Below are 16572 nucleotides of genomic sequence, written 5' to 3' on the forward strand. Positions count from 1 at the left end.
GGTAACTACACGCAAATTCCGATAATCGTAGCGAAATCTAACATGCACTTTTTCGCGTAATTTGTCCACTGGGGCCAAATGATAAATTACCTAAATGTCGCTTGGAACTAGATTAACTTCTTCCCTTTAAGCTCGGTTTTCCCGAATGCCAAGTTGAAGTACCAGAATCTCTTACTCGCTCCACGGCTCAAACTCGAATGAATAATTTCGTCCAAAGCTCATCCCCTCTCTCTATACTAAGCTGACTTATCAGAATTTTACCACGGGAAGCTTAATTCGCAGTGTAAGGAATGAAACATTATATTACCTCTTTTTATCGTGTAAACCAAACAAATTTATGTTTGGACGGCTCAAATGAAATTACCTAGTCGCCTCTGGGGTGACTTGTCAGTTCGTAATGTGTTCAGAGATACTCGATGATGCCAGACTGAGATCAGTCACAGTCTTCCTTCGGGTAGTTCGGAACGTGGCAGCAGAAGAGCTTTAAGGTGACTTTTATGTTATTTTGTTCTTAAGTGTAGTGACTTTGCAAAATAATTTATTAAACCTTTCTCGCTAAATCGATCTCCCCTTTCTAGTGCATTTTTGCAAATTTATTAGTAAATGAAAACAGACGGAGGGTATAGGTTGCCGAAGAAGCTGTCGAAGCCTGAAACCCTCCAAAGGGGTTGAAGAAACTGACCCATGACGCTGGCTGAGGATGTCTAACAAGTCGGAAATGGAATGAGACGTTTCCTCTCTTATTTGACGATGGAATTGTTCGTTTTTTGGCGTTACGTTATTAAAAGCCGAGGCGAATTTCAATAACGCACCTACCTTGCGCATGATGGTTTATGGCCATTTTACATCCATGAATAATTTATTATCTAAATACGTATGGATTTATTTATCGATTCACTGTGCATAAAACGCGTACAATTAAATTCTGGAACACGTACTTTCATTACACTTTTGGATGGTTTTTCAATAATGAGTTTGGGCCAACAAAGAAAATTGATGTGTCATTTTAATTACAATTAATAAATTAGGGCCCATTTCGGATCGTGGCAGAATAAAAGTTTTCCCATTAAAATCGCCAAATCGTATCGGAGCTGGAACAAACGTCATTGTTACACGAAAATGAAAGCAATCACCTTTTTTTTTGTTTCAAAAATTAGATTTCGGTTAAGACAAATTAGGAATAATACGTGAGATGCAGAATTTTTCTTTCAAGCGTTGTTATTGTGGGACGGGTATTACGTTGCATATTTTCGTTATAAAGGTAAGAAGGGTGCGGTTGGCACCCGAGTTCCTACCTGGTCGCGTTAATTAATGACCAACACATTCTGAGTTAATTACTAGATCCGAGACTCGATCAATTAATGTGCCGATTCAGTACACGAACTAAAAAAAAAACTGGCTTATAATTATACCATGTTTTATTAAACCATAACTCATTGTCGATTCGGTCAGGCCTGCGTTACATGAGTTTTACTGTAAACAATATGTTAAAGCAAGGCATTAATTAGAATATTAAAAAAAAATCACCCGTAAACAACTTACCGACGTGTTCCTTGCATAAAAATGTGGGATTTTTCTAATTTTAGAACGTTCATATACTGTACAATGGAAACGTATGATTTTCGCATGATCAAAATTTGCAGTACTATTATTTTGGGCTGTATGATAGAGTCATCTCGAGTCACAAGAAAAATCATGCGATACCAATCTGGTTCGCATTTTTAAAGAAGAACTACGACGAGGGAAGATTTCTCATAGACTGTTGCAATTCTGTAGCCCATCATGTGTGAAAAATGAACAGCATGGAGATCTCGCCCTCCGTAAACTTTAGAAATCCGGTTAAATGACAAAAAAGGGACCAAAAAAATTCCATTGCATGATAAAATTCCGGAGGTATTCGAAAAAATACGAAATGTCGGGATTTTGTTATTGTATATCCGGTATGAAATCTTCTTCACATATTGGGATTGATTATAAATTTATACACATCATCTTCAAAACACATGACATTTTGCAGCACCCTGTGTTGCAAATAGGCTTAAGAATTTCCTTTGTTTTTTATAACCCTTTTATTATAATCAGTCTCAAGCTCCTTAAACCTTAAACCTCATTTGTCAAATTTTGAAAGCACTTGAAATGAACTTTGGGCGCGAATCAACAAAATTGATCATAATTAATGGGACATATCTCTGAATCGTTAAATGGATCGAATGAACATACGACTTGCATGATTTCACATAAACAACACTCCACCGACACGTGACGCACAAGAACGTGGTCTTCTTAATTCATTTCCCCAAACAGGTTGTAGAGACGTTGATGGTGATATCTGGTTGAACTTCGACAATGCAACGAATTTGCTTAGAGCGACAATTTGCTGAATTGTAGAAGCAATCGAATACAGATAATTTACAGAGTGTAATTCAGAACCAAATCCAGATCCAGATTTCGGGGGTATGGGTCGTCCTTGAGGCCTGCGCCAAGGTAATCGTGATTCTATCCTAAACTAAAGCAATTTCTGTTTATGGATTTGATATACGTAGCAATTCCCAATAAACGGATAAGTTTGTTTATTTATTAAAATTAACCAAAATGTGTTACAAAAAAAAACTCATTTTTTTATAATTTTTATAAAGACCTGAATGTAGGGGTTGCAAATCTTTCTCAACCGGTTTTTCATCCATCGTTGAAAGATCTAGCTTTCATTTTAGCTCTACGATGTGGCTTCTCGCATCTAGTGACTTCTTAAGTTAGAATCTGTCCTATATTACTGGGTTCCTAGCACAGTTTCAAACCTAGTTACTTTTCTAGTAACTTTGAAATCTAGTTACTTTTTGATTTATAATCGACCATATGCGCGCTAGCAGAGTTTCAAACCTAGTTACTTTTCTAGTGACTTTTTCCAGAATCGGCTATATACCCTTATATGACAAATTAAGAAAAGAGATGACCATTTCAAGGTATATTTTAAGTGTCCCAGGTGCCGAGGAAAATTAATGTAAAAAAGGAACTGCATTCTTAAACAACTCTCGACTTTTTCTGATTTTTTATAAATATACAGTGATTCGTCATTTTGGCGTTACTATTTTACGGGACAGTATAAATAACAACAAAACCCATTTGTAGAAAATTTTCAAATAAAGAACAGGGGATCTCTTTCGTAAACCTTGGGAGTTAAAGGAGGTAAAATTTCATAGGGAACCACAAGGGCTAGTCGACGGCATTTAAGTAAATTTCCAGTAATACAGTTTTTTTTGTTGGTATTTCCAAAAAGGGAAGTGTCCAAAAGTGGCACCCAATGGTGAGGATTAAAAGAGAAAATGCGACGAGGGCAAATATTCCCCCTTGGCTAAGTTATAGTTCATATAATACTTTTGTAGTTTGTACACCTATTTACCCGTGTAGGGTCGGGAAAGAATAACCCTACTGCAGATGGCACTGCGTGTCGTAAGAGGCGACTAAAAAACTGCCTAGTTTAACTTTTCCTAGTAAATAGTCTGGGGGTTGCTGTACCTGGAGCACCTTTATTTAGTAGTGTCAGTGGACTCCGAAAATTTCCTTCTAAATTGAAATTGATATAAAACATAAATTTATATTCTACAATTAGTTGAAAGTCCAAAATAAACAACTTAGTCTTTAATCAATGAATGAGGTATGACCGAGGGGTCGTTTGATAATAAATTATTAAAAAATGATAAATTACGCAAATAATTGCAGATGGGTTAATAAAGCAAGTAATAATGAAGAAATTAACTCTACGATCGAAATAAAAAGTTGCCATTATAAAAATTAAATTGAAATCGCGTACGTAATAAAAATTCTTAAACATTGTCGGTGGGATTGTTTTGGGGTTTTATATAGCACCATATAAAGAGCACGTACCTCCTATATAACCTGGCGTCAATTTTTACAAGTCACAGTTCTTTGTAGCAAGTATTTCTTGGAATAATTTACACTCCCAATCAGCCGTGATAATTAAACCCTTAGTTAATTACAAGCAGTAAATAATAATTTAAGTGCCGTTTTAACGCACCTCTAAACGTCACGCCTTGAATTTTTCAGCTCGCGCGCTCTTCGAAATCGCTAAAAATACAATAAACGAAATTAAATAAAAAACGAAAAGTGAACCGTAAACGTCAATCTACGGTTTGTTTTTCAGTCATGCCGTGGACGTACGTCTCGGAATTCTTTTGCGATTTACACGGGCTCAAAGGAGAGACGTCTTGGAAAGATAGGTCCGCTCTAAATCGGATTCCTTCGGCAATAATAATTTAAATTTAAGCACGTAACATTATGATTGTTGTATAATGGAGTACAGCGGACTTACTTCGTGCCAGAATGTGAACGTAACGTGCGGACGTTTAATTTGTAGGCAACGTAATGGTCACAGTCTAGCGATGTATTAGTAAATGTGGGTGTTAAATAAATCATTTTGCACACCTTTACATTTAATAGCTTATTCCAGTCTACTAACTAGACGTTCAGAGAGCTCGAGGTACGTAATGTTGCAATGACCCTTTGTGCAAAGTGACAGAAAATAATATAGGGATTTCGTAATAGCTCTATTAATAACCGCTAATTTAGGCATTTACCCTCGTTTCAATTTGCGCACCTGATTACATCCCTCCAAAACGGGAACCGAAACGCTTCACGTCACTTTTCATTTTGGAAAGGTTCCAAATTCAATTTCTTATCCTGGCATAGGTGCAAGAAAAATCGCAATACACAATTATTGTTAATGTAAAGGTATAATGGTGTTCAGAGCACATTCATGTTTCAAAACGTGCTTGGTGCAGATTTAATGTACCACAAAGTTAGTTTATTTAAGAAAATATGAATATGCTTTGAAAAATATGAACGGACAACCATGTTAACGATGTGAAATTTGAAAGAGGAATGGAATATGAGCCCAAAACTTGAAGAAGGATATATGACTTTGTTTCGCCGACGGAGGTTGTGCGGATGCTTTCCGTGGTATTTTTAATTCTAGCCTTTTCTTTCTATTTACACATTCGCCGCATTTCTTTCTCTTCAGTTTCTGCTTTCGCATTGCTTACGTGCAAATTTTTCTTCGGTATGCCATTACCTTTACTAACTTTTATCTAATTATAAAGGGACTTGTGTTTTGGCTTTACAATTTATCTTTAGAGTGGTTTCACTTTCTCTTGTTGATGTGACTGTGGTTCCACTGAATCGTTTTTACGGATATGTATTTGCTTCAACCGTACGAGGGCTTTACCTTCCCTCATCTTTTTCTCACATTTTTCTTTTAAGTTCCTGTCGTTGTTTCTTTTGGTTTCACGTTGTATTTACCTGGATATTACCTACGCCGTACGTCAATGACATCGCATATTTACTTGGAACCGCCGAGAAGCACAATAACTGTATCCAGTTTTTCACACACAAAATCTAAATTCCCTTTTAATTAAAATCCTGTGAACTCTCCCCGATTGCTGCGAGACTTCATCTATCCATTTTTCCAACACCGAATGGTCCCTCTTTAATTACCGAGTCAATTTACGCCCACGATGGCGAATTATCTTCGAAATCAATTCGGTACTGTTTCTTTGACTAAAGTGAAAACATATTAGAACTCGGACAAGGACTAATGAATCTTCTCGAAATGGTAAATCGGGTGTGTGGAATTTAAAAAAACCAGATATAATCCCCTTCCGAATGCCCCAACTTGCATTTTGCGAGATACACAAAGGAGAGGCGAGAGCGTGTGATGTAAAAATACCTGCGGTTTACGGTTCAACATTCAACTTTGGAGTAGGGCTGTTCCAGAACCAGAAAAGCTTTAATTTTAAGGCGACATGCTCTATATTCCTTCCTGTCTCTAACAAAACAAGGAAAATCCATATCGCAACAAACAAGGGATTTGCAAAATTTCTATTATGACCATATGGGATTTTTTGTTATTCTCCAGTCCTTACTCAAAACCGACTTCAATTTTGAGATATGGATTTGCGATTTTCTACATTTTACAGAGGAGGAACGAGAGCGTGTAGTGTAAAAATATCTGCTACTTGCGACTTACAGGTCGTGAGGAAAATAACCTCAACTTTGATGGGATAGGGCTGTTCCACATTTTTACGCTACACGCCTCTATTTCTTTTTCTGGCTAACAAAAACTGCAAGTCCGTATATTTCAACAAAGAAGAGAGCTGAGAGTTTTTTTTATCAGGGTCCTGTCAGATTTTGGGCTCATAAGGGGTGCGGAGGTAAAATTAGAATGATTCATGACTGGTGCCTGATGAATCTGAAAAACTGGGCATCGAACGAATCTACAAGAATCGAAAGAGTTTGGAAATTCTCAAGAAACTAAGTAGTCTGAAGGGTCACCAATTTGAAGCGTCGAGAGGATTTTGAAGAATCAAAAGAAGAAGAAACCTAATTAGAAAGTGTAGTGAAAACCAAATCTCAGGGAAACAAAGTAATTTGTAAACATCTAACCTTTGAACCTTTCCACCATGTTACGCCCAATTGATGACCTACACGGACGCAGTTAATACAGGGGTTAATTATCGAATGCCAATATGCAATAACATAATCTCGAAGGTGGGTCCCCACCTGGACATCCGAGACTATTTATGTAGACTTTTACGAGTCTTCATACACTGCATTGTACTGTACAAGGTTAATTTTATTACAAGACGTTATTGCCCACATTGAATATTGACAACCCTCAAGAATGACGAGCTTAAGGACCATTTTAATATTGCCGGTGTAAAGCGGTGCGTGTCGTAACTTACAAGGCTAGTTTGTGATGTGCTCTGGTGTAATTTTATTACGGGGTGTTTAAATGTTGTTGCGGTTTTGACGATTTTACTACCGAGAATTTTCTCGGAACATTTCGACAGATCCTGCATGTATCCTTTCTTGCGATTATTAACAACTTGCTTATTACCCGTTTCGCTAACGAGAATCTAATTGTTATTGAGGGTATAATTGGCTCGATAATTAGTTTCATTCGCGAAGAGCGCGAAACGTTTAATATTCGCAAACTGAAAATTCTATTTGTAATAGCTATATATGCATAGTGCCGCTCGCGCTTTCAGACTTTATTGCAGTACATTTACTTCATACATATTTATCTTAATAAGCATATTCTAACGCCCTCGGCGTTTCTATTAAAGGGTCGGTTGATTTTAATGTATTACATCGCTTTTGGGCATACATTTGCCATTTCCTGAACGGTTAATAACTATGCGCAGAGTTATCGATACAAAATAGATTATGAACAGCATCAGTGGCAAATTAAATTGTTCGTACGCTAGTTAAATGAACATTTTCAAATTAGATAACGCTAAGGTGCCGTAAATTTAAAATGAGACAACCTGTCTGTTTCTGGATGAACAGCACGATCGCCTCCACACTACACAGGGATATTCTGAAGTTTATATTTCCCTGAAATTGGCCATAGAGTAGTCAAAAATTGAGATTTCCAACCCATAAATATATTTTCAATTTCCCACACTCATGTGGCATCACCCTCATCCGATTTTAGGGTTGTTACTTTTGTGCATAATTATAAGCATTTTTGTTTTCTTAATCGATTATGTGCAAAGGGTTTACAAGCAACCCACATCAAAACTACGTAATCTTTAAGAAAATTCGATTTTACCTGATAGGACAAATTTTTGATTTAAGGGTTGTAACTTTCTTTCTTTATTGACGACCAAGCCATTATTTTAACATAATTCTCAATAGGTAACAAATTTTCTTAATTTAATATAAATTAACATCAACGTACCTTCAGTAAAAATAAGCTATACATGATTATTATTTGAGGAAATAATTAAATTAAAGTCATATAAATCTAAATTGCTCTTACAATGTTAAAAAATGAGAAGTAAATGAGGTAATGTTACGTTGATGTCTTCTTATTTAAAAATTGTCACTTCGGATGGTCCGGTGGATAAATAGTATCGGGCGTCTCTTTGAGATACCGTGAATTGGAGAGCACTGAGAAGCTTAGGACAATCCAGAGGTTCCTTTTATTAGTTTAGCTGCGATTAGAACATCAGATATTTTCGTGCTGTGAAGCAAATATTTGAGGTTCGGTGACCATATCGGACAAGTATTCCAGAGTATTCTTCGAGGTATTGTATTCGTACAGTAGATGTTATCCTTCAATTCTACTCACAATCCCTAAAACACTAGCAGGGATTATGTTTAAAAGGGTTCGCAATCAAACCTTTAATTGTACAGTCAAATCAATCTTGAAATTTCGAAATCACGTAATTTTTCAAGAAATTCGATTTGACCTGACAATTTTTTGACTTGACGATTACTTTTGTGTCTCCTCAATTATTTTTGTTTTCTTAGCGGATCATGTGTAATGGGTTTACATGCAACCCTTTAATTGCACATCGAAATTTTGAAAGTGCGTAATTTTTAAAGAAATTCTTTAACTTTTTAATTTGAGGGTTGTAACTTTTGGGCCCCGTCAATTATTTCTGTTTTCTTAGCCGATCATGTTTAAAGCACAAGCAACCCTTTGCTTAATGGCATGGCTCATGTCTGCTTAACAAAACCTTTAAACCAGGATTTATTCTTTTTCTTGGATAAACCAACAGTGGAACTAGGGGTCTGATGTATATAGTTACTGGACTACACATTCTATAAGAAAATTTTTTTCCGGGTCGATCTGATCGACTGCACCAAAATTTCTCGGGAAAACACTTTTTCTTATTAATTTTAGTGCGTAGAATCCAAAACAATTCGTACTTTTTCGATCAGACTTCTCAATCAAAAGTTATAGACTAGAAACCAATTTCGAAAGAAAATTCAAAGGGCTGTAACTTTTGAACTAGTAGCCCAATCTTGGAACTGTTTGAAATTATGGATTCTACAGGCCACATTCTATAAGAAAATTTTTTTCCCGGTCGATCTGAGACAATTTTTTCTTGGGCCTCAAAAAAAGGCAGTGTATAACCTTCCTTTTTTACCAAAAATCGACTGCACCAAAATTTCTCGGGAAAACACTTTTTCTTATTAACTTTGGTGCGTAGAATCCAAAACAATTCGTACTTTTTCGATCAGACTTCTCAATCAAAAGTTATAGACTAGAAACCAATTTCGAAAGAAAAATTCAAAGGGCTGTAACTTTTGAACTAGTAGCCCAATCTTGGAACTGTTTGAAATTATGGATTCTACAGGCCACATTCTATAAGAAAATTTTTTTCCGGGTCGATCTGAGACAATTTTTTTTCGGGCCTCAAAAAAAGGCAGGTTATACCTTCCTTTTTTACCAAAAATCGACTGCACCAAAATTTCTCGGGAAAACACTTTTTCTTATTAATTTTGGTGCGTAGAATCCAAAACAATTCGTACTTTTTCGATCAGACTTCTCAATCAAAAGTTATAGACTAGAAACCAATTTCGAAAGAAAATTCAAAGGGCTGTAACTTTTGAACTAGTAGCCCAATCTTGGAACTGTTTGAAATTATGGATTCTACAGGCCACATTCTATAAGAAAATTTTTTTCCGGGTCGATCTGAGACAATTTTTTTTCGGGCCTCAAAAAAAGGCAGTGTATAACCTTCCTTTTTTACCAAAAATCGACTGCACCAAAATTTCTCGGGAAAACACTTTTTCTTATTAATTTTGGTGCGTAGAATCCAAAACAATTCGTACTTTTTCGATCGGACTTCTCAATCAAAAGTTATGGACTAGAAACCAATTTCGAAAGAAAATTTCAAAGGGCTGTAACTTTTGAACTAGTAGCCCAATCTTGGAACTGTTTGAAATTATGGATTCTACAGGCCACATTCTATAAGAAAATTTTTTTTTCCGGGTCGATCTGAGACAATTTTTTTTTCGGGGCTCAAAAAAAGGCAGTGTATAACCTTCCTTTTTTACCAAAAATCGACTGCACCAAAAATTCTCGGGAAAACACTTTTTCTTATTAATTTTGGTGCGTAGAATCCAAAACAATTCGTACTTTTTCGATCGGACTTCTCAATCAAAAGTTATGGACTGGAAACCAATAGAAAATTCAAAGGGCTGTAACTTTTGAACTAGTAGCCCAATCTTGGAACTGTTTGAAATTATGGATTCTACAGGCCACATTCTATTTCCCGGTCGATCTGAGACAATTTTTTCTTCGGACCGCAAAAAAGGCAGTGTACAACCTTCCTTTTTTTACCAAAAATCGACTCCACCAAAATTTCTCGGGAAAACGAAAATTCCTCGGTTTTTAGTATATTTGACTATGTTGCGTTCGCCGCTCGATGTCGAAAACTTGAATTATACATTGGGTTAACAACATAAGCAATCCCACAAAAAATCAGAACTACCGGATTTGACGCATGGTCTGATGTATATAGTTAATGGATTATTAGGGGGTTAAAATAATAAAAGTGTTGGTAAGAGGTCTGATGTGTACTACAGGGACTGGGTTCCCCTTCCCAATTTTTACTTTCCTCTAAAAATGCGGCGGGAGAAGGTATTTGAATTTCCCCCTAGAATCAGTCAGCCGACTCAACGGTAACGTTACAAATGGTATTACCATAAGCGCGAAATTGGAAGAATTTAGAAACTGCCCCTTTGTTAAACCCAGGGTTAAACCCCATTGCTCTAGCTGCGCTGGTAGGTTCCGGTTTTCTTAGGACTGGATGGCGATGTAGAAACTGTGTTAGCCAATCATTTCCAGCCACTTTCTTTCTCGAGAAACTTTATACCATCCGGTGTCAGCCAAACGACGTAAATCATACGGAGTTAGGCCAAATAAACGTTCTTTTCTAAGATACTGGACAAACATCACCTCCTGTTCTTCAAAAACGGACCGAATATTCGGCTTATTCCAAAAAAAGAGTTCATTTCAACCAAAATAAAATTATCTTCAGAATTGGTGCAAGTAAGAGCTAGTATTAGTACAAAAAGCTTACGTAGGTATGTGCAGTGTTTAAAAATTGATGTCCATGTCCTCAGTTTAGAAAATGCAAAAATTCATTTTTTCATCTTTATTCATATTTACGCCATTTATACCTACTGGGTATACAATCATTATTATCATTATATCATTACGAAATAGCCAATAGAGTCAAAGGTTTATTGCGCGTCACTAACCAACGAAACCATACCTTTGTTTCTATTAGCTGTTTTTTAATGAACTAATGATAATGATTGTATAAACCCACCAATAGTCTACGATAACTAACCTTAGGAAAAGAGCAGTTGCAATTTGTTTTGCTCATTATTGAATGTAGCTAACATTGAACTGCTATGTGGTAATAGTATTGGGGAAAGACCGGTGGTGTGTTTTTGATGGGATAATTGTGTATCAATTTACCGTCCATTTGCCCTCTCGTATGATTTTTAAGATGGTGATAATGATGTCAGTTAAACGGTTTATTTCAGATCCCATGGGGTTTTGCTGTTCCTTACAGACTTGTATTACAGTTACGAACTTGCAATAATTAAATTTGAAGCGGAGAGAAAATACAAATAAATTATGAATTCGTTTTGGCACAATCCATTCTGTTTTGAAATATGTAGATATAAATACAGTTCGTAATTACAAATCGGTTTTTTACGTGCGTTTAATAATAAAATATCGAGATTTATATATGGGCCGTTATTTATTCGTCCGATTCTGATGAACCACCCATGGTCATTCGACATTAAATTATCAGATTTGTGTCAACGGTAAGTTGTAGCACGAGTGTAAATTACCTCATTGCTGCGACATCTCTTTGTAACGACAATGAGGCGCACATTACCCACACATGCCCCCCTGTCAAACCAAAACTTGATAAACAACATTTTTTGTCGTCGGTGCGTAATATTAATTTTCTTAATCCAGCAGCTTCGGGATCCACCCAATAAATTGTTTTCCTTTTCCGGAAAACTGGCAAGTGTGAAAAGCACGCAGCCACCCCTTAATTAATCGGGATAACTAGATTGGCCCTGCGCTAAATAGATCTGCGCGTACTGGTCCAACCACCAACCCTTCAACAGCCTCCGCCCTAATTAACAACCTCATTAGTGCAAGACCTTCGTCATTGGACACCCCCGCGCACACCACACATTAAACCGCCTTCCGTTTTTATCTCGAGGAATTTCGTTTAATTGAATCAAGGGTGCCCCGTACATTTCCACATTTAGATGAATCCGAAGACTTGTTGGGTCCTTATATGAAACGTTCTCGACGACGTGTGTCACTCAAACGACAATCACATCCGTCACTGTAAGACATGGACACCACCGCCAGACGAACGCATACATTTAACCACTCGTGTGCACCTGTTAGTCCTTTTAATGTAGGTCCGCGTCGTCGTTTCAAATATTTTGCAATTCAGTGTATAATTTAACGGCAAGACTGAAAATTACATCGAGAACGACGAATCGGGGAGGTTCTTCCCATTTTTTTTTCTCTTCTTGTCTTTCCGGCGCAAACGATTGTTAAAAGTCGTAGAATACGTAAACAAGGCAAAGGGAGAAAACAAAATCTTAAGATTCAGATAAGATTCTGTGGATAATTCCGAATGTCCATGCCTTGCATTCTTGCATAATGACGAGCTCGTGTTGAAAATTGAAATAAACGCATAAGGGGATGGGAGTGCATTTCTTGTGAAATCGTCATACTTGAATAGCGCCAAAATATAAAGAAGTAGATTTTAATTTTTCTTCCACATTTTGGAAACGGGAGACAAGTTTTAAATAACAAATTTTAAAAATCATGCAAATTATCAAAATTCACGCTTAAGGACCTACATGTAATACGGCTCCTTGTAATCTTGTCCCAACAAAAATCTAGTTTATGGTTCCGTCCGGAAGTAAGGATGAAACTTTGCATTCATGTAGCTTTCACATAAATGCTACGGAACAACTGTGAAAGATCAATATGTTCTTCATTAAATAATCTACAATAGGTACTTGTCTTGGATGTATAATGTTGATAGGACTTAAAATTTACAAAGTATGCGCAGGGAGCTTGGCAAGTTACCTAAAGATGTCGTGAAGACACCGAAAGAAGGTACACACAAAAATTGACAAATAAATTATTTGATCGTGGTCTCTCAGTATCGTACAAAAGAGTCTTGCAATGTGCAAAACAAGTTTCTGAAGTTGCATGTCAAATTTACGAAGAAGGGGTTGATTCTACCATAGCTTTAGAGACAGATGTGATCTGTACAGCCGCTTTGGACAATATTGTTTATAATCCGTCATCTGTAACAGCGGAAGATAGTATTCATGGAACATCAATCAGTATTGTTCAGCATCTTGTTCAACGTTCAGAAAGAATGCCTAGTCGAACGCTTCCAATATCAAAATATGGCCCCTCTTCATCACTTCGTGTAAAATCTTTACCATCTTTTTACACTAATGTCGTTCCTTACGCTTTGAAGGAAAAGGAACCTTCGATTCCTTAATAGCTGAAAGGGTTTTAGCAATTCCCTGGTGTCCGAAAATGGGTAATCGTTTATCATTTTCAATATTAACCAATTTTGTATTACTAATCTATCCTGAACGGTTTTATTCTTGAAAATCATTTTGTCTGCGTCTTCTAACTGAATTTTGACAGTACGTATCTGTTGATTCAAAAGATGTACTTAAACCGTCTGCGTTTCCGTGAAGTTTACTTCCATTGAGTGCTTAATTTTATTGAAAGTGGAGCTTATTCCAATAATTATTTTTTTATTATACCTGAATCACAATCTCCGTTTTAAACACTCAAATGCGTGCGAAAAAGGGCCTTTAAAACACACGTGCTTTAAAGTTGCTAAGTTGCTAAGTAACGATACTTCAAGTATGACTTTTGAAACTGTCATCTGGATGAAATAAAAAAATCCTCTTAGGTCGCTTTCTGTAAATGCAGAACATTTCTTTGGCTTTTGTACCTATCCTTTGGTTGAAGGTTTCACAAACGCGCGTAATTTAGGGTATGCTTCCAAATCTGTTCCACTTTTTAATCGCAGCATTGCTTTAAAGTTTTGAATGAATGCACCAAATATAGAAGATTTAAATACCTTTGACATTTCCTTCATATATGCCAGCATTATGGATGCATTTAAGACTGTATTCGTAAGTAACTTCCTATTCGTCCATGGAAACAACTTTTCATAATCTTTATAATAGGCTTTACTGGAGTTGGATTTTACACCTACCAACGTTTGTTTAGATTTTACAACAATCGATTTAATGGACGGTGTATTATCTTTTTCAACGGAAATCGTTTTATTCACAAAGACGACGATTTTTATAAGCAAACGTCAAGTGACATTTCAATGGCAATCGTGAAATTACGAACACCCAGCCCACTTAATTAGACATGTATTCGAGTATAACGTCAATATGACTTCATTGTATTTCCTATTTTTAAATTATACGGCAGGTATAATAAAAAATACTATAAGATACACGTGTATAATTGATCTTTAAAGCACTTGCAACGTTAAAGGCACTCCGCTTTGCGTCGTGCCCTTAAACTCGTTGCGCGTGCTTTAAAGACTTGATTATACACTTGTATCTTAATATACTATTAACAACTAGAATTATATATTACAGTAGCTAAAATATCATAAATTAAGCACTACTTCCTGGTAAAGTTTCCCACCTTTACACCTCTCGATGCTGCATGCCTTCAGTCTTATATCAATTCCGAATACCTACTCATTTTTTTTCCAATTTATAGTAACGAACATATAAACTAGGATCCAGAATGACGAGCTCTCAGATACTTTCGCATTTCTGAAACATCAAGCATCAAGTATCGAGGGCAATTAAAGAAGCTTTTGATGGAGAAATGGCGCAACAAGATATAGAAAAGTTTCCAGAAGTAGCTATACTTACTAAAAAGTGTGAAAAAGTTACCTGACCTCTTATTTCCAAGGTAGGAAGAAAGAAAACTGGAGGAGGAATCGAAAGCAGCATCACCGACACAACAAGTGCTATCGATAATGAGTGTTATGGTAAAGCCTCTTATTATGTTACAAATCAAAGTTCGAAATTGCATAATAAAAACATTGTTTTAAAGATGGCGAGTCGTTATTTCTCTTGGTACCTTCCGCCCCAGCAATCATCCTTGAAGTGATTCAAAATACCTTTCCTTTTCATTTTCTTCCACACCAGACCGCCAATGTACTCCAAAGCGTGGAATAATTGCTCCAAAGCGGAGACCCCAAATCCATAAGAGGCCAGTTTGCAGCAATTAAAAAAAAACTACCACCTTCAACAGTGGAAGAATGCACGACTGGAATACTACACTCTCCTCATGGAGAAGAATTTTAGAAAACGCGTTAATTAAAGAAATTAATATATTTTCTATTAAAAAAAATGATGTAGAAATAGGCCTAATTATTCTATAAAAATTACTTTTGACAATCTCAAATTGAAAATTATGAACAAACTGTCAGTTTAATCAGTCGACGAGCACCGGTTAAATTTTGCCGTGATTAGATGCTGCTTAACGGCGCCATTAATGCTAATTCTTTTTTGTGCATACGAATTCTAGCTTAATCGGGGTTTAAGAGTTCCGTTAAATTAACTAATTTAATCAAGGCAAATGTCATTGTTTTATCAAAACAAATGCGTTAACAGCTCCGTTAAACTTTGATTAACTTTTGTGCATTCGGCCCAACTTCAAAATATTTTAATTGCGCCCTTAAATTTTCTAAGTCGTTATCCGTTTCGCTAGTACTTGAATCGTTTATTATTTTTGGTTTATTAATTAATTCCGATTTTGTAAAAGTTATATTATTTCCGGTTCTTCTTTGTTATTATTATTATCGCCTATTTTCATTAAGTTTGTCTCAAGGGGATGGATAAATTTATGAATTCCACAAAAAATTTGTAAGGGTTGGGTATTTATGTTTCACTCTTTAAATCTATAATAATACCTAAACTGACAATGTCGCTTGGACAAATTAAGAATCCTAAAATTTGCAAAATGTGTCCGGTAGCTCCTTCTACTATTTATACTTGACTTTTCAAAATGCGTTTGATCTAACTCTGTACCGACTGCACCCAATGTAAATTTCCATGAGAGCGCTCGCCATAAAAACTCAAGTTGTTTTTAAAAAAAAATTTGTTACAGAACTATTTTATAAATTTAGACCTTTATCTACAAAATTAAATTTTATTAATTTGAGAAACCCTGTATACCGAGGGACCAAGTGTGTGTTTTAATCCCAAGGGTGCAGATTGTTCCCAGACACGTAGATGAGGGCAACAAGCACCCGAGGGATGTGGTATATACGCTATTTTTTGTCCTCCTTTAGTCAGTTCCAGGAATTATAAAGGACAGGCGGCGAGAGGTTACTTTTTTAATTAATTACGCCCTTCTCAGACGTCTAAAAATACGGAACGGGTGTCAAAATTCAAGTTTTTTAAGAGCGCATCTAACGGATGTAATCTCTACTTAATCCCAGGGTATTACTGTAACCCATTTAACTAATTACAGTTCATGATAGTTATCGTAATAGTCGGAATGAAATCTCCAAACCAGACCAGCAATGCGCATTTTGCTCCCTGGAATGTGAGGTCAAGCGGCGAAATCTTGCCGTGTTTAATGCTGGTTTTCGTATACCATTAGAAATTAAAATCGATTAATGAGTAATTAAT

The 16572-nt window shown here is 36.2% G+C and overlaps 1 protein-coding gene across 1 annotated transcript in view; it reads left to right on the forward strand.

The window, feature by feature from the left end:
* The window catches only part of LOC116174859, a 119552-nt gene extending 104874 nt beyond the window's left edge, over positions 1-14678 (forward strand). The window contains exon 4 of the mRNA XM_031492885.1: positions 14645-14678. Within this exon, the coding sequence (XP_031348745.1) occupies positions 14645-14663 (19 nt within the window). The 3' untranslated portion in view covers positions 14664-14678. The remainder of the gene's footprint in view (positions 1-14644) is intronic.
* Positions 14679-16572: the final 1894 nt, after the last annotated feature.

Source organism: Photinus pyralis, unplaced genomic scaffold, assembly GCF_008802855.1.
Source record: "Photinus pyralis isolate 1611_PpyrPB1 unplaced genomic scaffold, Ppyr1.3 Ppyr1.4_LG6, whole genome shotgun sequence".
NCBI lineage: Eukaryota > Metazoa > Arthropoda > Insecta > Coleoptera > Lampyridae > Photinus > Photinus pyralis.